The sequence below is a fragment of the Protomyctophum parallelum genome (assembly GCF_964188405.1).
Source record: "Protomyctophum parallelum genome assembly, chromosome: 14".
NCBI classification, from domain to species: domain Eukaryota; kingdom Metazoa; phylum Chordata; class Actinopteri; order Myctophiformes; family Myctophidae; genus Protomyctophum; species Protomyctophum parallelum.
The window spans coordinates 43065679-43090684 of record NC_139709.1 but is presented as its reverse complement, the minus strand read 5'-3'; the positions used below and the strand labels follow the sequence as shown (position 1 = coordinate 43090684).

Sequence of the window (25006 nt, the reverse complement as noted above, 5' to 3'; positions counted from 1 at the left end):
TTCTCACACCCCTGGAGATTCAATCTATACAATGGTCTCGAGGTCAAATTAAAGGGGCATGCAGATTTTGTAGTTTGTTTTCTGTACAGGTTAAAAGCTACAGAAGAGTCAAATTATTATGGCAAGTTGACCTTACAGTACACCTAGGAACGCAGCTGCAGTTAATACAATTAATTAACGGATGTCTTACATTTAGGTGTGCCATGTGCAAACATTGACGGTAGTCAACAATGTTGTCAACGCACATTGATACGCCTAAATCTATCACACCCATTATCATTGTATTTGCTGTGTTGCTTACTGTAGGTCATGGTGTGTAAAGTCAGCCTGCAATGTTTTTAACCGTACATAGTTTTTAACCTTTACAGGAAATAAAAAAAAACTAATATTGGTCCAGGGTTTCATGCCCCTGTAAGTAATTACTTGTTCAGCATCCTATGAACTGCAGAGAGCTACAGTGCGCTCCTTTTATGTGCAAATTGACTGGCATATTATTAGGAATTAAGCCAATATCTCAACGTGTCTCAATGTGTTTTGAATTTCAGACATGATCAGATATTATGCTATAAACCTTCTGGCAAACATCTACTCAGCCAGAAAAGAACAGAATGAGTTTTCCAAGAAACGTTTTCCAAGAAACGTTTTGTTAGATTTGTGCTGATTTGGCCCCAGTATTGGAGGGGGGGGACAGGTACTTGATGTGTGCATTAAGTCTCCTTGTGATTGTAGGTGCATTTTACTTTATTTAGTTTTCCACGGTTCAACCTGAATAACTTGTAATTGGTCCTTTTCCAGAGGCAAAGGGGATTGATTGTTTACCACGTTCATTTTTGCACAAATTTAAGATTGCTTGAGATTCGTAAACCAATGGGCAATAGAACATTATGTATGCAACCACCCATTCTTTATGTGTTGGTATTTGACTCAGGAAGACCATGAATGGAGCATTATTGTTCAGAGTTCATCACGACAGTGTTGTAGCATCATTAGACAAGTGTTTTTGTTATTGAGGACATAAGAAACTCTAAATTTAGATTAAGGTTTACCAGTGGATTTTCAGCAAATTATGTCCTGTATTTGTAATCAGTCAAAACACGCCTGATAGTGAGACATAGTCACCCGTGCTGCTTTTGTTGACAAGGCACACAAGTTGCCTACTAACACCACCTATAGTAAGCTTCCACTGATTGACTGACATAGAGTATTTTCACCCACCCACTGAATTCCATTTGGACCCAAAGCTGAGTATAGTTGGATGGCAGAAACATGACACGAAAACTGGCACTCCGCTTTGCAGATTTCATCAATTAATGTGCATAAATGCATGCACGAGAAGTCGTGGAACACCCACAGGAATGCATGTACGCGCAGCACGCACGCACGCACTTGCGTGCGCACACACACACACACACACACACACACACACACACACACACACACACACACACACACACACAGCGCAATTCTGCTCAGTCTCTGGTGCTATGGGGATGAAAACACCAGGCTTCAAAGAGCAAGAGGAGATGAAAGACCAACTTTTAAAGTAATAGATTTGAGGGGATTATTAACTTCAGCTTAGGCCAGAAAGGATGAGAGGAGAGTAATATATATATTTATCTCTCGTCTCAGAATCGACTTATTTCCTTTTTTGCCCATTCATATTTCAGTGATGAGTGACGTAGTCCTTTCTCACACACACACACACACAGCGCAATTCTGCTCAGTCTCTGGTGCTATGGGGATGAAAACACCAGGCTTCAAAGAGCAAGAGGAGATGAAAGACCAACTTTTAAAGTAATAGATTTGAGGGGATTATTAACTTCAGCTTAGGCCAGAAAGGATGAGAGGAGAGTAATATATATATTTATCTCTCGTCTCAGAATCGACTTATTTCCTTTTTTGCCCATTCATATTTCAGTGATGAGTGACGTAGTCCTTTCTGATGTGTTTCCTCTTCTCAGTGAGCCTCCTTTCCACCTGACGCGGCGTGGCTGGGGAGAGTTCCCAGTGAGGATCCAGATTCACTTCAATGACCATCGCAACAAACGCATCGACATCATTCACCAGTTAAAGGTCAGTCAGTCAATCACAGCATCACTGCCACTCCTCAGCTCGAGAAGACCTTGAGTAGGTTTAGTAGGTTACGGTGGTCATACGAGATCTGATGGATAAAGCAGCATACTGCACACTTTTCTTTCAAAGTGTCAGGTCAGAGAACAATTAACATATTAATATGCGATACGTCTATACTGTACGTCTGTAGGTCTAAGACTCTAAGTTCATATTAAGGTAGGTAAAATGTGAACGTCTCAGACTATGGCTGTGGCAAAATAGTGTTAACAGACTGTGAAATTAAAACTTTAAGTTTGAGGGGATCGCAAACTATAAACGATATATATACTAGTGTAGTAGTAGCATATCAAGCATACATAAAATAACTGAGTGGAAGAAGAAAACTGGTGGAACTTCAAAAGGGAGTCATATCGGTGCAATTTTCACAGCCACTGTAAGAGGAGAGGGCACTGTAGCACTCTCCACTGGACCAGGCAGCACATGACTCACCAATCTACTCATGGACACCGGTGCCCCGACATCTGGAGAAATGTATTGGTGCATTCATTCAAAATGAAATGCATCAGCATGGAAATTAATTAAAATTAATTGACCAAAGAGAAATGTCTATTTCACAGAAATATATACAGTATATAATGGGCTATAAAGTCATGAATTTGTATCTGACACACATACACAGTTTAAAATACAATTAATGTTGATAATATGACATTTTATTATATTTTTTCCTGCATAATCTTTCCTCACAAGTTTGATCACTTCAAACACTTAAAAAATCACTCACTGAAAATCTGCATACACCACCTGCAAAGTATGAGATAACACACATTTTTGCTTACCATAAATCGTATGCGTACACAGTACAGTGTACACTGTACACCCCTTAATTATAGCCCCTGGGTGAAGACTTGGCGAAGCCACGTCAGAGAACAGGAGACAGTAACATGACTTCATGTGCCCACTGCCTAGTAATGCTTTTCTTATTACTCTTCACAATTTTATTGTACCATTTTCTTTTCCCCCCAACACTGAGGATTTTAAACTGTTTCAATGGTGGAGCGTAACGCATGCTGAAGAACACGCTATATTTCCTAGCTGAACAGCCACCCTATAGCCAACCAGTATTCGCCGTTTAGAATGTATTGTACAAGGACAAAATCCCCTGCTGCCATTCATGAACACAGCCAGTTGTGTTTGTGGAAGCGCCCGGTCAGGCTGGAGTTGCAGTGGAGGCATTGACACCAATCTCCACAGTGGTGGGCAAGTACTTGGTTCATTGCTATCTCCCTCAGTTTACTTACATGCCGAATGGTCGCCACAACCAACCAGCAGGGGTCACTAGTGCGGCAACAAGCAGATAATCCTTAGCCAATTTCTCAATTGCGAACACTCGGAAATCAAACCCAGGCCTCTGTGGTGGTGGTGGTGGTTGCCCCCTCTGAGTCTCTGACTGGTTGTTTTGAACCCATTTAGACCTTTGTCCATTCTACAAATGTCTTCTAAATCAGTTTACTGAAAAACCTATGTTTCTATATCAGTGGTTCTCAAACTATTTCATGTCAAGGAGCCTACAGAATTACCGTATATGTATTTCTCTGCCGATACCCATCTGAAAATATGTTGTTCCAGGGACCTCCCAGAAGCAAATATTTTAGTTAAAAATGTTCTCTGTGAAAGAATATATATTCAAAGATTTGCAACACATTTTCATGATTTTTCAAAAATAGCAGATCACAAGCTCGCTACGCGCTTATAGATCTGCTATTTTTCAATAGCTAAAGTAGAACATACTGTAATGCTTAAAACACCAAAAGGGGTTCCTGCCCTGAATGGTTTAAATGGAATCATTAATGTTTTTCAGGGAATTTTGACACATTAGCCTGATCCTACATCCTACAAGTATTTGTTATAAAAACATCTGTATGTAAAGCTCCTTCTGTTTTCTGTCTCCACAGTTGGACAGAACCTATACGGGTCTACAGACACTGGGGGCAGAAACTGTAAGTTGATCACACACATTTGCTTTCAGTTTCTTCTCTCTTTCCGTCTTCCTCTGTTGATGGCCTCTGTGTGTTGCAGGTGGTTGATGTGGAGCTCCACAGGAGCTCTCTAGGGGAAGATTATGTCCCTCTCCCCTCGTCCTCCAGGTTGTACCACAGAGCAGCCAGCCCCTTGCCATCTTCTGTGACGCAGGCTTGTGGACGCGCCATCTCTCCCAGCACACACTTACAGGAGTCCAGCGTTGACAGAGGTGAGACCAGGGGGGCAGTCAGCCAGATATTTCGTGAAGCCTCATTTGAAATCGGTAGTTCATATAATGGCCTGTTGTGGCGCTGGACTGGACCCAAAAAGCCCCATAGCTCCATAGAGGCCCATGTATTTTGGCCCAACTTCACCTAGACTGTATTACCTTATTAAACATGGTCATGAATACTTTCTTCTTCCAGTCACTAGTTTAAAGTCTCATTTCTTTTTTTTTTTTTTTTTTTTTTTTTTTTTTAAGATATTTTTTTTGCGGCTTACGCCTTTTTATTGATTTTTTAAGGGACAGATAGTAGGCTGACAGGAAACAGGAGAGAGATGGGGGGATGACATGCGGTAAAGGCCGTGTCGGGTCCGGGAGTCGAACCCGCGGCACACCGCGACTGGATCACCAGTCCGGTGCCCAGACCGTTACGCTACGGCCTGGGCCTAAAGTCTCATTTCTAATGTCATAATATTCTTTTTGGAAAATTATGGTCCCATTAATTAAAAAAATGACCATAAAGAAAAAAAAACATCGCGTATGTTCTGAGGGGCGTGGCTACCGTTACAGTCTATGATCGGGATTCCCCTCCCACTCGAGTCAAAATACAAACCAACGGAGAAGAAGGGGGGAAGTCCCGCCTCGTTGTCTGGGCAGCCAATGGCCAGCTGGTCCAAAACGGAGCCAGCCAATGGCCAGCTGGTACCAAACGGATCTAGAAAGATGGCGATTTACAGTGCAGGAATAACAGGCTTCATTTTACGTCCATGTTAGACCCGGCGAACGCTTTGTCCATATTTTTTACAGTCTATGGGTGAGACACAGAGATGAGATGCAGGGTCTGCATTAAAAATATACTTTTGAATAAAACATTCTCTAATCTTGTGAGCTTAACTAAAGTTCTTACACTGTCCATCTCAGATTGCATTTAGTCGTTCTACTCCAATGTAAGGGGTGTGTGTAAAAGAGAGATGAGAGCAGGAGATGAGAGATGGACGTACATGTACACAGGGCTGCACCTGGAGATGTAGCTTGATACCATAGACTGTAAAAAAAATATGGACAAAGCGTTCTCCAGGTCTGATATGGACGTAAGATGAAGCCTGTCAGTCCTTGAATTGTAAATCGCCATCTTTCTAGATCCGTTTGGGCCCAGCTGGGCCATTGGCTGGCCCAGACAACGAGGCGGGACTTCCCCCCTTCTTCTTCGTTGGTTTTTATTTTGACTCGAGCGGGGGGTGGAACCCGATCATAGACTGTAAAGGTAGCCACACCCCTCAGAACATACTCTGACTACTTATGGTCATTTTTTTAATGAATGGGACTATAATTTTCCAAAAAGAATATTATGACATTAGAAATGAGACTTTAAACTAGTGACTGGAAGCAGAAAGTATTCATGACCATGTTTATTAAGGTAATACAGTCTAGGTGAAGTTGGGCCCAAATACATGGACCTCTATGGGTTTTTTTGGGCCCAATGACAGCGCCACAACAGGCCATTATATGAACTTTCAGGAAGTCAGGATTTCCTACTGGCTTCAGACACTATTGGCTTCACTGACCCCCTGCTTGATATGCATGACGGGGGCCGGGGGGACATGTCTCTACTCTACTCTACCACAAGTCAACACCGTTACTTCTTGGAAGTTCATAATAATGAGAATATGAGAAAGATAACTAAAGTTAGAGGAAAGCTAAAGGTCAAAATGTACTGTTGAGGACTACTTAGAGGCAACTGGTGGATAATGGCAGGTATGGGAGAAGTGATAGAAAAAGGGGACTCACTAAAAAGCATCTGTTACACGTGCTGGACAGTTGGCAGGACATCGCAGTGCACCTTTCTAAACGAGGCAGGCTGGTTTGGCCCAAGCGAGCTGCCAGGCCCACCAAACAGCCCATGGTCTCGAGAGACGACATCTGTGGCGTCCACGTTTTTGAAGTCTCATATGGTCCTTGTATATTGTTATGTTAAATATGTTTTGTTCAGAAATGTCGACATGTAGCTAGATTAGCCTAGCTTGACAAGATGATCCAATACACCACTGTGTGGTGCAGGATGTAAGGGGTGGTGGTCCTCATTTGACAAAGAGTGATAGGGAGTACCATTGGAAAAAGGGAGACATGTGTGACTGCCACTGACTGGAGAGGAGAGACAGAGAAAGTCGAGGTGACTACATAGTGGTTTAGGATAGGTAATAAGCACTGATGTCTGTACGAAATCCTTGCATCTACTTTCTTTTCCACCAAATAGCTGTTTCAGCTCTTTCAATATGACCTAGATTTTCATGCCAAGTGTAATTGGCATCTGAAATTCACTCTCTTTTATAGGCTTTTCCGAGGGTAAAACTTTCAACTCAATACTCATGTGAACCAAGTTTCTCTCGTTTCTTTTTTTTTCTTTTTTTCTGTGGGCATTTTTCTCCAAAAATCTTAAGGAGACATTTCTTCTCCTGAGAGAAGTTAATGTAAACTTTGGCAGAGGACTTTAGCGAGTGAGTTTTGTGTGTGCGTTGCAGAAAATGAAGGCCATGTATAAAGTGCCAGTGCGCTATTGAATGATGTCACTTTCATCACACGCTGGTCCTGCACCCCACACCATTACTCATTACCGTCCTCCTTCCCCTGCTCTCTCAAGTGAGCCAATTCTCTGTTTCCCCCCCAGTTCTTTCATCCTTTTCCTCCACGGGCCAGTGAATTATTGATGAAGTGGGTAATCTCTCTCTCTCTCACTCCCACTCTGCCATCTGATATATACCTGACTCTACCATGCTCCTCTCCCCTTTCCCTTTGTGTCTGCCACCACATTACATTACACATTACTCTGTGCTCTGTGCTGTGTGTGGCAGGATGAGTCTCTCTAATTACTCTGAGATGAGGTTCAGTGAGTTTTAATGATCCATGCTCCATACCGCCCCCTTCCAGGTCTCATCAAGTCAGAGACTGGGAGGTCTGCGGTGGCGCACCACGGTGAACGCACCCCGACCAGACCCAAACCGGGCGACAAAATCACGCTGGGCTCCCACGGCAACTCCGCCTTCCAGCCAATCACGGCGAGCTGTAAGATCGTCCCTCAGGGACAGGCACCCAGCCCCATCGAGTCCCCAGGGAAGTCGTTCCAACCAATCACCATGAGCTGTAAGATTGTGTCGGGTAAGTTTCCCAAACAGTGGGTTGGGACCCATTTGTGGGTTGCAGACACGCTTTTATCGGTCCCTTTGTTTCCTACATTTCTTTTAAATAATTATTTTAAACAATTAAAAAGAAAACATTCCCTAAAAAAGAAAAAGAAATTCATTGTTTCTTTCGTTTTTTTTTCAGTAGTTTCATGAATATATTTTGTCTTCCCTAAATAACAACGAAAAATGCATGTTTTCTTATAGTCCCTCCAATTGTAGCTTTGGAGAATTAAATAAAAGCAAAGGAATGCATCAGCATACAGCATAAATACAACCAAGAGAGTTGGTTAATTCTAGTACAGTAGTTAATTCTGATTGCTGCTGGGTGTTTTGGAGTCTGACCTTTCTGTTTTTTTAAATATATTTTTTATCCCACGATTTTGTAACCCATTTTTCACCCCTGTGTCAATCATCTAATGTGATCCTGGGCTCTACACACCCTCCACCAACCTAGTCTCCATATATGGGGGACAAGGGGAGAGCAACGGACTTGAACTCATGCTTCCTTCATGCCCATTCGTGTCCAAGTTGCTCCTTTACACCTGACATGGGGGAGTTTCCCTGGTTGGACGTAGCACGTGGAAGGAACACGTTATTCCAACCAGTTCCTTTCCCCTCCATCAGGCGCCCCGGCTGGCCAGGGGGAGGCAGTTTAGTGACCAGGATTACTGCATGTTTTTTGTGAGGGTACCTAACCTAGGGGACACGGGGAGAACATGCAAACTCCACACAGAAAGGCCCTTTCGCCAACCCCGCCTTCGGGTATGGGCACTGATGACGCGGAGGAGGAAACACGCCGCCAGCACCCAACGCGTCCCGAGCAGGAATCGAACCCAGGACCTTATAGCTGTGAGGCGACAGCACTACCAACTGTGCCACCGTGCCCCCAGTCTGACCTTTCTGATAGCGAGTATTGTGCAATTTCGGCCACTCAAAAAATACATAAACACTCCAGTAGACAAACTTTTGTAACTTTACCTAAAGTACTTCTGTTCACTTAAGTAAACTATAAAACCCACTAAAACAATTTCTCTCAGAATAGCATACCCCTTAGCAAGGGGATCAGCACTGGTACTTGTCATGGTCGTGTGGGATGCGAGAGGAGTTTCCCCTGTGGACTCAACCCAGACTCGATGACCAACTTTCTGTGGTTTCTGTCTGCAATTTCTCTGCAATTTGAACACACTGATGTTCACCTACTGTGAATCTGTGGGCATCTGGGCCAACAGGACTCAGACATAACCATAACCCTAACCCTGCCATATATAGGCATGTCACTATGGTTCGGGCAATGCCATATACAAATCAGATTTACTCCGGTGAAACCCCTACACTTTCACTTCCCAAAAGAAATCAGGAAGCCGAAATCGCCATTACTAAATCAGTCTAACAAACTTTCTTTCTCTTCAGAAGCGTTAATTAATTTCATTGGTTCAATGTTTTTTTAACCAACACACAGATGTGAAGGGTGTTCAATATCCCTGATTCATGAAAAGAAAAAAGATGGCTAAACAGGTGGAGTTGGCTGCTTTTGCAGATACAGTAGTTTGAGGATCCAATGGAGTTAGGAGGTTTTTGCTGAAGCACTTTTTAATACTTTCCATTGGTTCAATATTTTCTTTAACCCACACTGACGTAAAGGGTTTTCTATAGAGCACCGAAGTCCTGACGTAACTCGCTCATCCCTTCGATTCCCCTGGTTCACGGAAGTAATTTCTCTATGGAGAATAACATGGGGTGATCTTAATATCGTCTACTATAAGCGTTGTGGTCCAAAAATAAACAAGCTGTCTCGGCGTTATTGTCAGGGAGGTGTCTCTGTATCGTTTGCAACAGTCAGTCACTCATATATGATACAGTCTGCTTCTAGCGAAAATGTAACTAATTCAGTAGCAGTAACATTAGCGTTTTCTCTCAGTCAGTTGATTCTTCATATCCATATGAGTGAAGCGGCCGGGATGACATGTTCATTTTTCAAACACAGTTCTTATATGAAGCAATCTAAAAATCCTCCTATGGTGATTTCAATGCAACTAAAAAAATACATGAACCTGGGGACTGACGCCCTCTACTGAAAGTGACGTCAGACTTCGGTGCTCTATAGCATTTATTTTAAATCCAAACGTCAAAAATGGAGTTAATTCGTTCCTTCCGGACAGCAATGAAAGTGTGCGTGCGTGCGTTATATAACCTAATATAATGTCCTCCTCCCAGGTTCTCCCATTTCCACACCCAGCCACTCCCCACTGCCCCGTACTCCCTCCAACTCGGCCCATGGAAAGCAGGGCTCCGGCTGCTCCTCTTCCTCTGTGCTCAACAACCCTTACATCATCGTGGACAAGCCGGGCCAGGTCATCGGCATGGCTGGTCCATCCTCCGCAGGTACTCCACTCCGCCCTCAATGTGCCAACAGGTTCCCAGTGTAGACGGGTAGAGCCAAGCGGAGAAGGTCTTAAAGCCGCCGCCCACACACAGAATATGAAAGCGGCTCGATTGAGTGCAACGGCGCTGATGAAATTCAAAGCTGCCGCTGGGCTACTTTTCTTGCCTCCTACACACACTCGCACGCACACACACACACACACACACACACACACACACACACACACACACACACACACACACACACACACACACACACGTGCATGCACACACACACACACACACACACACACACACACACACACACACACTCACACACACAATATGTGTACGTGGCCTTCTCATCACTCTGTCTTGCATCTTTCTTCCTGCTGTCTTTCTCTATTATTTTTAACCACCTATTTCCCCCTTATTCAGCAATATTCTCTTTTCTTCCTCCTTGTGGTGTGAGTGTTGTACAGGAATGTATGTGTGTTTGAGTGAGAGCGAGCGTGTGCGTCCTCCGTCTCCCTTTCCTAAACGGTGACGAGGGGTGATTCAGCAACATCTTTGGCCGCATGAGAGGTTTCCATGGTGACCGGGCCGCTGCTTTCCCATGGTTAGGGTTATCATAGATAAGATGAATAGGTGCTGGATGGCATTGTGTATGCAGGCAGGGATTAGGGTTATTATCATAGATAAGAAGATGAATAGGAGTTGGATAACATTGTGTATGCAGGGACTATAGTTATCTGTTGCTATGACGGATTGCCATCAGTTGGATTCTTGGGGTGATGGCTGATTTGTATAGGCATACAATCAAGTTTGACGTTGGTAATTGTATATTAATGATCTCTGAACTTGGCTTCCCGATAACAAACTGTCATTACGCCTGGGAAAAGCACAATCCATACTTTTTTGGGTACAATTTCAACCTCAGTAAGTCCTGGGGCTTCACGGTCAGAGATGGTAATCACAAGCAAAGATGAAGACACCTATTTAGGATAGTATTTTGCATAACAAACTTTCCGGTGTGAAAAGAAGTCCTCAAAAGTGATCAATGAAAGTCAACCAGATAACACGATTCTTGCACCGAGGACTCGTATTGACTATGCTTCCACCTCATGGTCACCAAAAACAAAACGGACCTCTCAAAACAAACTGAAGACTGCTAAACGTTCACACCAGGACTCGGGTATCAAGTATCCAAGTCCAGTTCGTCTAGGACAGGTGAGGGGGTTCTGGGGGGTTATATTTGCACATATGTTCTGTCCGAGGGCAGGATATTAAAGCTGGTGCTTAGGGTATGAGTTGAGTGATCTGGTCATTTAGCTGCTGTTGGATGGAGCACTGCTCCCCGCAGAGCTTGGACCCCAAGGTTAAACTTATCACCCTCGACAGCTTAGCTTTCCTTGCAGCAGCAATTCACATTCCACTCAGGAAGGCCTCCGCCTCTCACCCACTCGGCCACATTCAAACTCCGTCCACAAATGCACGCCCCCCAGCTTTGATATTCTGTCAGGCAGAATCATGTCCATGTGGGCGTTGGCACTGATTCAACACTTGCAAACCACTTTTTGTGCAGCAAGTAAAGGGATAAAGTTTAACATAGTTTGGGTCCACTCTTGGATCACATCATGGCCAGACTAATATCACTATGTAGAAATTAGTCTGGAACCTGCATTTCCAAGGTACAGATAAAAGAAATGCCTCTGGTGATGAACCTGTTTCGTATTTGCATGCTGGTTCCTGATTGGTGCCCCACAACTTTGCCGTCAGCGAAATCCAATCACAACCGTGCGGGCCAGACTGATCTGCTGAGGGATATTATTTTTGTTGCCCTGGCAGATTGGTCTGGTTTCCAGGCTAAGCATCACTGAGACTAGCAAGTTGAGCTCCTTCTATCCATCTGCTAGAACAGCCAAAGATTATCTATGGCACTGGTTCTCAACATGGGGTCCTTGAGGGGGTTACACCTTCCATGGAGTCTGTCACAGACATAAGTACAAACATTTGATCGTATAAATCATATACGATCAAAATTGTAAGTACATTTATGACCATATCTAGCTGGTATTTGGCAATCTCTTTGGGAAGGACTTTAACCTAATTAAAATGTGGTTGTAATTGTCCCCCACAGGAAGCCCTTCAGCCAAACAGTCTTCTGCCCAGGGCACTCGCTCTCCGGCCCCCAAAGTTCACACAGGCAGTTTCCTCTCCTCTGGAGTGAAGGTGAGTTCGTACAGTCTTGTCGTCGTATCATAATTATCGAACAGTTAAAAAATAATAATAATAAAGAAGAAAAACCATCCATCTGCTGTTCATTTCCAGCGCCTCTCGTGTGAAAATCGTTCCTGCAGGAACTGTCCTGCTAACGAGGTTGTGCGATATTAATAGAGCACCACGGTGCTATCTTCAGCAGATGTGAGCGCCTTGGCAAGCCACTTAAATGGGACATAACTCTGAAGTGGGGTGGGGGTGGGGTGGGGGGGGTTCATTGCACAGAGAAATGCATAGTTGTGCATCACCTTCCAACAGACAAATCCCTGCAGGATATGAAATCCACCCACTTCCCACCAGATAATAACGTAATAATAATGCATAATCTGAGATAGATTTTTCAGCAGTTATTGCTGAGATGTAGGGATGTCACAGTTAAACTTATCAAGGTCTGAGGATTGCGTCTGCTGCACACTTTACTGGTGGTAAAAATCCCTGATATTATTGAGCAACATATTATGTACCTCCTCATAGAAAAGCCTTTTAAAGAAATATAGATCTTACTCTGCAGTATTTTTTTTAAATCACTATTCAGTTTAGTGTTTGTTTGTTGTTTGTTTCGTGTTCTCCACTTTGTTCTATATAGATGTGTACATTTTCTATACCTGCACACCTCCTGAGCACCTGATTGCTTCCTTGCCTCTTAACTATTCATTATTATAAAAAAATATATAGTCCATAGACTTGGCTGGCAAACGATTTAAGTGCTCTAAACAAACTTAAAAAATTACACTCGTGTGAACTTGTGAAGTGAGGGGCACTCTTCTTATGATCGCACATCATCATGACGTAAAATAGACACTGCCTATTTGCTCAGACACTATGACGTAAAATTCTCCATTCATTGTCAGTGGGAATTCAATGTTTGTGTGGACAAAAATAGACACTAATAGCTGAATATCACACCCATGTGAAGTAAGTGGTGCCTTTAACATGATAATGAATTATATATCTACATGATCTAACATGACGGTAACCACAGTGACCGTCTGCTACCGAATAATAGACACCCAAACACACACAGTCACATGTTGGAGCGGTTAACACCGCTCAAAAAGTAAAATAAAAAGTTGTGTAATACGTCGAACCAGTAGTTTTGATGTCGTTGCAGCCTGCATGTCATTATGAAGCAGGAGCCAGTAGTTTTGGTGTCGTTGCAGGTCATTATTATTATTTTTTTTTTTTTGTGGCTTAAGCCTTTATTTTATATTTTTTTTATAGAGGGACAGACAGTAGGCTGACAGGAAAATGATCAAGCAGGAACCAGTAGTTTTGGTGTGGTTGCAGGTCATTATCAAGCAGGAACCAGTAGTTTTGGTGTCGTTGCAGGTCATTATCAAGCAGGAACCAGTAGTTTTGGTGTGGTTGCACAGGTCATTATCAAGCAGGAACCAGTAGTTTTGGTGTGGTTGCAGGTCATTATCAAGCAGGAACCAGTAGTTTTGGTGTGGTTGTAGGTCATTATCAAGCAGGAACCAGTAGTTTTGGTGTGGTTGCACAGGTCATTATCAAGCAGGAACCAGTAGTTTTGGTGTGGTTGTAGGTCATTATCAAGCAGGAACCAGTAGTTTTGGTGTGGTTGCACAGGTCATTATCAAGCAGGAACCAGTAGTTTTGGTGTGGTTGCAGGTCATTATCAAGCAGGAACCAGTAGTTTTGGTGTGGTTGCAGGTCATTATCAAGCAGGAACCAGTAGTTTTGGTGTGGTTGTAGGTCATTATCAAGCAGGAACCAGTAGTTTTGGTGTGGTTGTAGGTCATTATCAAGCAGGAACCAGTAGTTTTGGTGTGGTTGCAGGTCATGCAACTTGTTCCTGTTCGCAGACGACTCAGCACTGCTGGTCTCGGACAGGAACAAACTGCACCTCAGCTCTGAACTCGGTAGAATCTGCACCTGGCTGGCTCGCTGATAACAAACTATCCTTACACCTGGTAAAAACGGAATCCATTCTCTTCGGATCAAATAGTAATCTCAGCAAGGCAGATGGCTTCTTGGTTAGAGTGGGTGACAACATTATCACACGAAAAGATGAAATTACCTACCTAGGTTCCATCCTGGAGGCCAATCTTTCCGGTGATAAAATGGCCACCAACGTAATAAAAAAAGTCAATCAAAGAACAAGATTCCTTTACAGGATCTCCTCACTGGTCAACAAAAACACCTTGAAGACCTTAACAGGAGCCCTCGTACAAGGTTTCTTTGACTATGCATCCACCTCTTGGTACCACAGCACCTCAAAGGCCCTTAAAACAAGGCTCCAGACCTCCCAAAACAAACTGGTCAGGCTCCTACTTGGCCTCACCCCCCGAACCCACCTCACCCCTGCCCACTTTGACAGTCTGGGATGACTTAGGGTCGACGACAGAGTACAGCATCTTGCAATGGGTCTGGTCCACAAGATTCGATACACCACCAAGATACCCATGTACCTGTCTAAATACTTCCTTAATGTAAACGAAGTCCACACCCACAACACCAGAGGGAGTGCAACAAACCATGTACAACCCAGATTCGACACAAACAAGGGACTAAATTATTTTCGCTCCTATGCCACCAAAATGTGGAACGCCCTACCAACAGTCATTAAGACATGTGAATCCCTTGACTCCTTCAAAACCGCTCTCAAAGGGCACCTACGGATGGCTGCAATTCGAAACTGGCCACTGTAAAATCTGAATCCCCCCCACCGCCCCCCCCCCCCCCCCCCTTTCCCCTCACTGTATATGTATCTTTTCCCTTTTTGCTTCCTATATGATGAATTCCTGTTCTGTTCTTTAACTACATAGAAGTGTCTATTTGTATGTCTCTAAATGTTTTGATGAATTGAACAATGTGGACCCTGTTGTAAACAAGTGTAATGCTTAATTGGGTCGTCCACTCACAGTTAACTCAGTCTTTGTATTGAGTTTGTGCTTGAAATGTACTGTAATTCTACAAACTGTTAATAAATATTTCAATCAATCAATCAAAAAGTATCAAGCAGGAACCAGTAGTTTTGGTGTGGTTGCAGGTCATTATCAAGCAGGAACCAGGGGAAGTACCTACTCAGCAGCAGCAGATGGTTTCCACGGTAACCGCCCAGCAGCAACCTGTCGCCACGGCAACGCAGCAGTTTGTCGCAGTGAAGGGGGGTCACGTGATCTCCATGTCGCCCCAGAAACAGACAGGAGGAGGGGCCACCGGGGCCACATCCAGCAAGGTTACACACACCACACAGACACACACACACACACACACACACACACACACACACACACCACACAGTCACACACACACACACCACACAGACACACACACACCACACAGTCACACACACACACACACACACACACACACACACTACACAGTCACACACACACACACACCACACAGACACACACACACACACACACACACACACACACACACACCACACAGTCACACACACACACCACACAGACACACACACACACACACACACACACCACACAGTCACACACACACACACACCACACAGTCACACACACACACCCACAGAGTTTCACGTTTGTATACTGTACTTATGAAGACTTTTAGGAAGCAGATTTTAATAATAGCATTTCAAAACTAAGTTTTGTCATTTTTAACCTTGACCGTGAAGCCAAAAATGTATTGATTTGAATACTTTATTAGTCGGAAGTTAAAACAGTGCAGAGGTACAATAAGACATTTAGGCTAAAATGATCGCATAAAAGTCCTGGTTCTCATGATCTCATCTGCTATTTTCAGTGAGCGACAACAGTGCGCAACTACATTTAAATCAGGCATAACTTCGACCCCAAACCCTAAACCCAGGGCTTGACATTAAGGCTTGTCCGGTTGTCCGGGAGAAGTAATAAATCTTTCCGGACAAGCGCATTAAAATTTTACTCTGGCATTATTGTCTGGCTTTCCTAATAATCACCTTTCAAATATTGTTCGTATCCCTAGAATGTCTGTGATCTTACATAGATTTCATGTATTCCAAATACACAGCCAGATCGGTGCGCACGGTTAGCAGACTGACCACGTCGGCATTTAAACTTGTAGCACTGTGTGTTCTCACCTTAGAGTATATATGCTCAAAAGCGCATGAGGCGATTTCACTCCTAGGAACAAGTGCATTCTGGGATGGATTGCCCCAATAACATGAACGCGCTGGTCGTTGAATATCATTGTGCCGTTTGTGCGCGTTCACGTATGAAACATTCGTTCACGTGTCATGGCCCCAATAACATGAACGTGCGCAATGATAGTCAACGGACCAGCGCTGGCTCGAGCTGCAATACCAAATTCGGCCACAAGTCAATTTCTCCTCAGGGTTTTCCTCCGGTTGCCGTCTCTATTCATATATACTCTAAGGTTCTCACCCAGTAATTAATTCCTAAAAGTCAGATATTGTCCTCTATAGTTTCATATCCATTTGAATGTTCTGGAAGAAAATGTGTGTTAAGTAAAATATTGCCACTTTTCCACGAGGAAAAGCTGGACTGAAATGTATTTTGGGAACAGTAGATATTTGGGAAGCACAAACGTATGGGGCACACAATTGACAGGTGTGTTGCGATAAGTGTGGGGTAATTGATCACACCACCTATTTTGTGTGCCCCATACATTTGTGCTTCCTAAAGTAAGTTTTGATATGTTCAGTCCTGCACTCATTCCGGGTCCCTTGCCGGAGATAATGCCGACTGTGTGCAGCTCATGGAAAAGTGGAGATATTTGATAAATACACGTTTTCTGCCAGAACTTTCAAATGAATATGAAACGGGTCCCCAAAACGACTCCAAGTCTTAAGAATTAATTATTGGGTGAGTGAGCCTAACCTCTAAATGTATAACCAAAACTTAATTGTAAACTCCCCAAATCTGTTTTAACTATAAAACAACCACTTCTCTTGTGAGGACGCTGTGTATTTATCAAATTCTACTATACTTGTGGGGACATATAGCCTTCACAAGCACAGTAATACAAGTACACTATTTTCTGAACAGTATGTTGTTTTTGTGGTCCATGCTTGCAGATGTTGGGCATCCCTGTTGGTTCGACGCTCCAGTCAGCAGTCAAGCAAGTGGCGATCAGCAGTGGTCAGATTCTAGTGGCCAAGAGTGGCCCCTCTGGCTCCAAGGTGATGGGTGGCAAGCAGGTCGTGGCCCAGGGCGTCGCTAAGGCCATCGTCAGCGGAGCGAGTGGCATAGTAGGTCCGCAGGTGGTCACCAAGGCATCTGGCGGTTCGGGAAGCGGGAAGAGTGGAGGTGAGAATGCATATCTTATCTAAACTCGCCACAAAATGTTTGGAAATTTTGGTCCATTATTTCTCCACTTTACCAAATACCATTTGGTATTGTATTTGATATCATTTTTTTAGATAACTTTATATAAAATAATATTATAATAATAATATTTCCTGCCTTTATTGTATTGGATAGTATTGTATTTTTAACATATTTTAAGCTCTTTAACAGTTTATTTGAGAATCGTGTGCATCTAAATATACTGTATTATTCCTAGCCCTCCTGTCATACACTCGATTGAGGAAAAGGATGAAACATTAATGTCTCTATTTCTGATTGTTCACGTCTGAACTCAGTGATGGCAACTCTCCAACTACCTGCCAACAACCTGGCCAACTTGGCCAACCTGCCTCCAGGCACCAAGCTATATCTAACCACCAATAGCAAGAATCCCTCAGGCAAGGGCAAGCTACTGCTGATCCCACAGGGAGCTATCCTCCGAGCTTCCAACTCCGCAGGTGCTTCATCTTGTCTTTACTCTCTTGCTGTTTGAACACATTCCATGGCAGTAGAACAAGAATTAAAATTGGCTCCCTACTGTATGTTTGAATGATAGTAGTTACAGCTAAAAGTTGATAAAGCAAAAAGTGGTATGCCATGTTTTGTACGTCATCCTTTTGGGATCGGTATTTTTACTCTTTGCAAACAATATATTACTGAACGGTTCTGACAAAGTGACTCTTATTTATTGAACCTCTGTGGTGGGTCCGGACCATAGACTGTAAAAAATATGGACAAAGCGTTCCCCGGGTCTAACATGGACGTAAAATGAAGCCTGTTATTCCTGCACTGTAAGTCGCCATCTTTCTAGATCCGTTTGGGCCCAGCTGGCCATTGGCTGGCTCCGTTTGGGCCCAGCTGGCCATTAGCTGCCCAGACAACGAGGCGGGACTTCCCCCCTTCTTCTCCGTTGGTTTTTATTTTGACTCGAGTGGGTGGCGACTCCCGATCATAGACTGTAACGGTAGCCACGCCCCTCAGAACATACGCGACTTTATGGTCATTTATTTTATAAATGGGACCATCATTTTCCAAAAAGAATATTATGACATTAGAAATGAGACTTTAAACTAGTGACTGGAAGCAGAAAGTATTCATGACCATGTTTATTAAGGTAATACAGTCTAGGTGAAGTTGGGCCCAAATACATGGACTTCTATGGGGCTATGGGTTTTTTTGGGTCCAGGGACAGCGCCACAACAGGCCATTATATGAACTTTCAGGAGTTTCAGGCTTCACAAAATATCTGTCTGACTGCCCCCCTGGTCCGTACACTGCCCCATGGATGGTGAGTCAGCCGAACTGTCATCTGTTGGACAACATAACTGAAGTACTGCAGGGCTTAAATCTTTCATACTGCTGGTGACGCCATATAGAGTTGCACTGGGTTTTCAGAGGCTGTTTTGTAAGGCTGGAAAGACCCAGACGTTGAGGGAGATAACAGAAGACTGTTAATACCTTCAAACAGTTATGCAAATATATACGTATCTGTGGGATGTTTGGTAAAACGTGATCTTCTGCAGCTTCAATATAAAACTATTCAAATCAGATTTGTTAACATCTCGAGATCACAAACCCCCATATTGACAACACTTTACAACCATAGTACACAAGACGTTAAGCCAGAAGTGTCACCGGTGTCTTTATGAGGTTGAAGGCTGATGATGTGTGATGTGTGCATCTGATTTTAGGTCAGCAATCCCAGAACAACAGCTCGTCACACACCACCTCCACCTCCTCCAGCAGTTTACCTTCCAATCTCTCCTACACATCGTATATACTCAAACAAACCCCACAGGTTGGTACAACAAACACACACACACACACAGCATTTTCTATTCCTACTCTTCTTCCTCTCCCTGTCGCTTTTATTTTCCCTCCCTAGCTTTGATGTCATTCTTGAAAGTCACAGCATCATGTGCAGAGTGGCATAAACCCACTATCTGCATGCCCAAAGAAGGCTTAGGCACTCAAGTTTGCACGTTATCCTGCTAATGCCTATCGCAACACTTTATATAACACCTCCAAAGCCTTGTTTTTAAACTATATCCCCTCGTAGGGTGTGAAAGGGTACACGCATTAAATCTGTGGCTGTCTATGGATCTGGTTGTTTTTCATTTCGTAAAGTTAGGTTCTATTCTGGTGCAGTCGTGGAGCCTGGTGAAACTTTAATTAGGTACATTCATTACTGTCGCATTGATCTCCTAGTCGGCTGCGTTGTGGAACAATGCTGTCTGTGCATTTCAAGCCAATGGATCGTAATGAAGTCTCTGATCCAGAGAGGTTGAGCTGCATTCACGCCATATTAAATCACACCGTGATAAAAAAATAATAATCATGATGTATGAATCCCTCTCTTCAGTTATATTCTGTGAATTTGATAGCGCATGATGTCTATGGCCAGTTTATTTGTTGAGCGTGGTAAAACAAGCGAGCACAATGAGTGAGACAGACAATTCTCTCTCTTTCACTAGTACATTTACATAGCAGTCAGAATACTGCAATAACAAACTACTTCTCCAACTGCAACTGGGTCATGTTACTGTATTGGATGTCACTATGTTTGCTTTGGCCAAAATCGCTTGAGTTAAACTTTTTTTCAACTTGCCCGGGTCACACTTAACGTGAGGCGTAGACATGAAATATCGGTCAATGTTGTTTCGTTACGTTGACTAATATATATTTAGGACTGCAACTAACGATTATTAATATTTTCTTTGCGATTGTTCTATCGATTTGAATTATTTGATCAATAAAATAATCAAAGTTTATTTATTTTGAGGAGGTGTGTGTGTGTGTGTGTGTGTGTGTGTGTGTGTTTATTGTTTATAAGGATCCCCATTAGCTTTTGCCTTGACAAAATCTAGTCTTCCTGGGGTCCGACACAGACAAACATTTAACATAGGCAATACTTACAAACACTAACTCAAAATAAAACATAGTAAAATAAAATATAAAATAAGAAAATAAAAACATAGGAGAAATAAAAAACAAAGAAACATAGCAAAAAATCACTTTCAACACATTATACATTTGAATTGTTCTTTTCCCAGGGTTACTGCAGTATGATTTACATAAGGTGTTCTTTTAACTTGATTTTAAAGATGAATTTTGTATTTGTATTGGTTATACACTTTGGTAGTGCATTCCAACCTATTACTGCTCAATATTTGTTCTTGGTTTAGGTGCCACCAAAACACCCGAACTGGCTTGTCTAGTCATATGGTTATGTTCATCTCTTACATGTGCTACCTGTTCAAAGAAATACTGTGGTTTTTTGTCCATTAATACATTTCTGAAAAACGTAAGAATACGTGAATGTAATCTATTCTCAACAGTAAGCCATGATAGATTTCTGTGCATTTCTGCAATGTGTGTCCTGTTGGAACACTGGAGAGCTAATCTGGCAGCTTTGTTTTGAGCTATTTGTAATTTATGTATGTCTGTTTTTGTAGCCGATGACCAGATGACTGGGCAATACTCAAGATGTGATAACACTAGAGCTTGAATTACTGCTTTCCTAGTGTTTAGTGTTATGTAGCTAGAACATTTCCTGGTTACGGCAATACTTCTTCCCATTTTAGTTACTATATTGTCAATTTGTTTAGTCCAATTAAGTTTAGGATCTAGTACCACTCCAAGTAATTTAGCCTCTGTTACCTGTTCTACTGGCTTCCCGGCAAGTGACAGGCTCAGTTGAGGATCACCCTCTAGCTTATGTCTAGATCCAAACACCATGCACTTGGTTTTAGCAATGTTCAATACTAATTTATTCTCATCAACCCAATCCGCTACTGCTTTTATTTCATACTTTAGTATATCATTTAATTCACCTACTGTAGATGCTGTACTGTACATTGTCGAGTCATCCGCGTACATTACTACATTAGATTTATTCAATACCAAAGGTAAGTCATTAGTAAATATCTAAAATAGGAGAGGCCCTAATGAGCTTCCCTGAGGAACCCCGCACTGCAGCTCCTTACTGTCAGAAAAGCTTCCGTTGAAAAATACCCTCTGCTTTCTCTTTGACAGGTAGCTCCCCATCCAAGACAAAGCAACAGGGCCAAAACCATAGCATTGTGTGTGTGTGTGTGTGTGTGTGTGTGTGTGTGTGTGTGTGTGTGTGTGTGTGTGTGTGTGTGTGTGTGTGTGTGTGTGTGTGTGTGTGTGTGTGTGTGTGTGTGTGTGTGTGTGTGTGTGTGTGTGTGTGTGTGTGTGTGTGTGTGTGTGTGTGTCACACTGAGCCGCTAATCTCATGCACAGCTGGACCAATCGGCGTGTAACCTTGCACGTATACCCTAGTAGGCCAAGAAATTACCTCCACCCCAAATCTTTCAAATCGGCCTATTACTGTGCGAAACATTTCTAATTGATTTTTGAATTTATAATCGACTACATTAATTAGTCTGATTAACCACTCATTTTGAACTTCAAATAGAGAAAATTGCAGACAAACAAGCTGACAAAGTGTCACAATGGAACCGTAGCTCGATTGGTTCTATATGGTAGCATTGGTGTGCTGATGCGGTTTATCGTATAGAGCCCCACAGCTGTCTTCTATGTTCCACCAGGGCACATTTTTGGTGGGCCAGCCAGCGCAGGGCTCTGGGAAACATGGGAGTTCCAGCTCAGCAGGTGGTCTCGCAGCCTCGTCTCCTGCCAACGTCTCACAGCAGGCCATCCGTGTGACGGCTGGGCAGAAGGCTGCCATCTTGGCTCAGGTCAGTATGAGGGTATATGGCTCTTTGACCATATACGCTTGCCTTATTCTCGTAGATGCCACTGTAATTGCCATGTGTAAAGAACAAATATTCACATTAACATGTGGTACTACATACTTCACGGCACATACATTCGTTTTCTTTAGCGGTACCTAACCGCTCTAATGAACAGCTATGTGTGTCCGTATGTCTCTAATGAACAGCTATGTGTGTCCATATGTCTATTTGAGTATGGATGTGCGTCTGTCCGTATGTCATTCTCAGCTGCAATACCGCTTGGTGACACTGTTGCACTGCTCAGTTCACACGTCGATGTGATTTATTATCCCCCACATTCTGTGAGTCTGTGAGTTGGCCATGAAGAAGCTTTGTGTTGGTAATGAGGGGGGCAATTGATTGTGCTTTGATCAACAGATTAGAGCTAATGATTACACCTTTGGCAAAGTTCTGGGCAAGAATCTGATACCTCTCATTGCCAAGAGAACGCCCTCATTTCACTTCACTTTACTGCCAGTATATTTTAATATTCTAGCACGTGACAAGATTACACCTTTAAAATATTCAGCTGGAAAGAACAGTACGGACAGAATTGGCATCAACGATACCCTGGTTCTACTGATGCCAGCTTAGATTCAGACAGATGTTGACAGATGTTGCTGTTGTATTGTAAGCGATGAAAATCGGAATGTTGGTAAGAATGGATCTGGAAGACTATGTCTAATGTTTTCTTCCATCTATAGCTCAAGTATGGTATGAAGATTACTCTAGTAAAGCCGTGAGGGAATTGTAAGCGGAACCCCAAATAATTGGCAAAACACTAACATTTGAATTATATTACATTAATATAATTTAAACAACAAATAAATAAATAAAGTTTTTGTCCTGATGCCGATAACTAGGAACTTACCATCTGTTACTTTCCATTGATCAAACCCGGAACACAATTGGTTGATTGATCATTAAAATAATCGGAATCTGAAAATGCACAGGGCCCACCCATCTGACCACTTAATGTCTGCCTCTGCCGTGTTAAATGGGTGTGCCACGAACACTTTCAAGAGTTTCAAGTGGGCCCATCTTAAGTGGGTCTAATGTTTCCATCTATTGCACAGGCACAGTATTAAGACTATTCCAGGGGACAGCCAGTGTCTGCCTCAATACCCCTGTGTGTTGCTGGGCTGGGAGGCTGATGCTTCTTCTCATGCTGTGCAGTCTAACTCTTAACTTATGTAACACCACAATAGCCATTTTCATGTCTCGCCACACTCCACCCCTGGGACATGGGGTGCTTGTAAAGTGGATGAAAGCACATCCATATATATAGCTTCGGTTCGCAATGAAAGTGCATGTGATATCCCATTGGTTGTAGACGGACCCTTTTCACAGTCGTGTTTATAGCAGGGCAGTGACAGCTGCAGCTAAGTAAATTAATAATGTGTGTTTGATTTAGCTGTGCCAAAGACTCAAGCATTGACATTAGCTAATCGCATGCTTGCTAAATGAGTCACTTTAATCGGACGTGGCCACTATTAATTTAATTGGCGGCAGATGTGTTTGACCCGTCTGGGAAGTGGACATCAATCTGTATGAATAAGGCATCAGCTAAATGACTGAGAGTGCAGTTGAAAATGGCGAGGGGCACACGTCATATATATTAACAAGTGAGAACTTGTACCCAACACATGGCAAGAAACCCAAAGCCACAACAGCTACGTCACTATTGCAACACCCACAACACCATCTTACACACTACACCCACACACTCACACGGCAGTGACGTCACACACTTACCTTCGCAGTGTTCGGGACCTATCTCCTCCTATCGCGCCGAACGCCAAAACTCAACACCACCCGCCAAACACTGGCACTGGCACTGCCACCAAAAATGCCTCCCTTCCACACTCACGTCGCCAATGCATTTGTTTACTACAAACATTATCGCCCGAAGCACCCACACCCCCGGAACACTGTTGCCCTTTCACCACGCTAAATTCGCCAGGTCTATGCAAGTGAGCACAAATTACATGTGAGAAAAATCATTCACAAGCCCACAAATGCCATTCAAATGCCATTCGAACACACACTACGACTCGCTTACAATTCGCAAACCTGGCAACACTGCCCTGTCTTCTAATAGGCCCACACTAGCTCTCAGAATCTGATTCTGTTCTCCCGCAGGAGAAGAGAAACGAGGAAGGAGAGGAATTTTCGCCTCACGATTTTGCTTATTACTTCTAAATCTCTGTATATAAAATATCGCTCTCTCAGCTAATCTCTTAGTTACATCAACATTGTACTTTGTCAGTTTTTGGTTTGTGCCAAACTATTACAATTACACCGTTCGAATTCGCCATTTCGCCTGCCAGCCATACTGCCGAGTACATTTGATTGCGCACACACACACGCACACGCACGCCTGGAAGCCACGATCTCTCTCTCTCTCGCCATGCCACGCACGCACACACACACACACAGGAATAGCCGTGCAGCCTATACACGGCGGCAGCGAGACAGGACGTTATAATCTTGAGTTTCATTAAATAACTGTCTTTCTCCACACGCACACGTGCGCACACAACATTATTCAAGTGAAATGCGTAACGCCAATATTGGGCTAATATAGGCTACCAATACAGGACGTTATAATCTTCACTTTCATTAAATAACTCTGTCTTTCTCCGCACGCGCACACACAACATTATTCAAGTGAAATGCATAACGCCAATATTGGGCTAATATAGGCTACCAATATGTGGGTAGCCCACAGGGATTTACCCACGGATTGAATATATATATATATTCATCTATACCAGGGCTGCCCACACTTTTTTACTTCAGAGATACTTTCAAAAC

The 25006-nt window shown here is 43.1% G+C and overlaps 1 protein-coding gene across 2 annotated transcripts in view; it reads left to right on the top strand.

Annotated features, from left to right (window-relative positions):
• Positions 1-25006, top strand: part of yeats2 (YEATS domain containing 2) — a 45707-nt gene that overhangs the window by 5917 nt on the left and 14784 nt on the right. For both annotated transcript variants that reach the window (XM_083782093.1, XM_083782094.1), the window contains exons 8-18: positions 1962-2073; positions 4029-4073; positions 4153-4324; positions 7244-7471; positions 9712-9879; positions 11999-12090; positions 15149-15337; positions 17159-17390; positions 17726-17887; positions 19121-19227; positions 22004-22153. In XM_083782093.1, the coding sequence (XP_083638219.1) occupies positions 1962-2073; positions 4029-4073; positions 4153-4324; positions 7244-7471; positions 9712-9879; positions 11999-12090; positions 15149-15337; positions 17159-17390; positions 17726-17887; positions 19121-19227; positions 22004-22153 (1657 nt within the window). The remainder of the gene's footprint in view (positions 1-1961; positions 2074-4028; positions 4074-4152; positions 4325-7243; positions 7472-9711; positions 9880-11998; positions 12091-15148; positions 15338-17158; positions 17391-17725; positions 17888-19120; positions 19228-22003; positions 22154-25006) is intronic.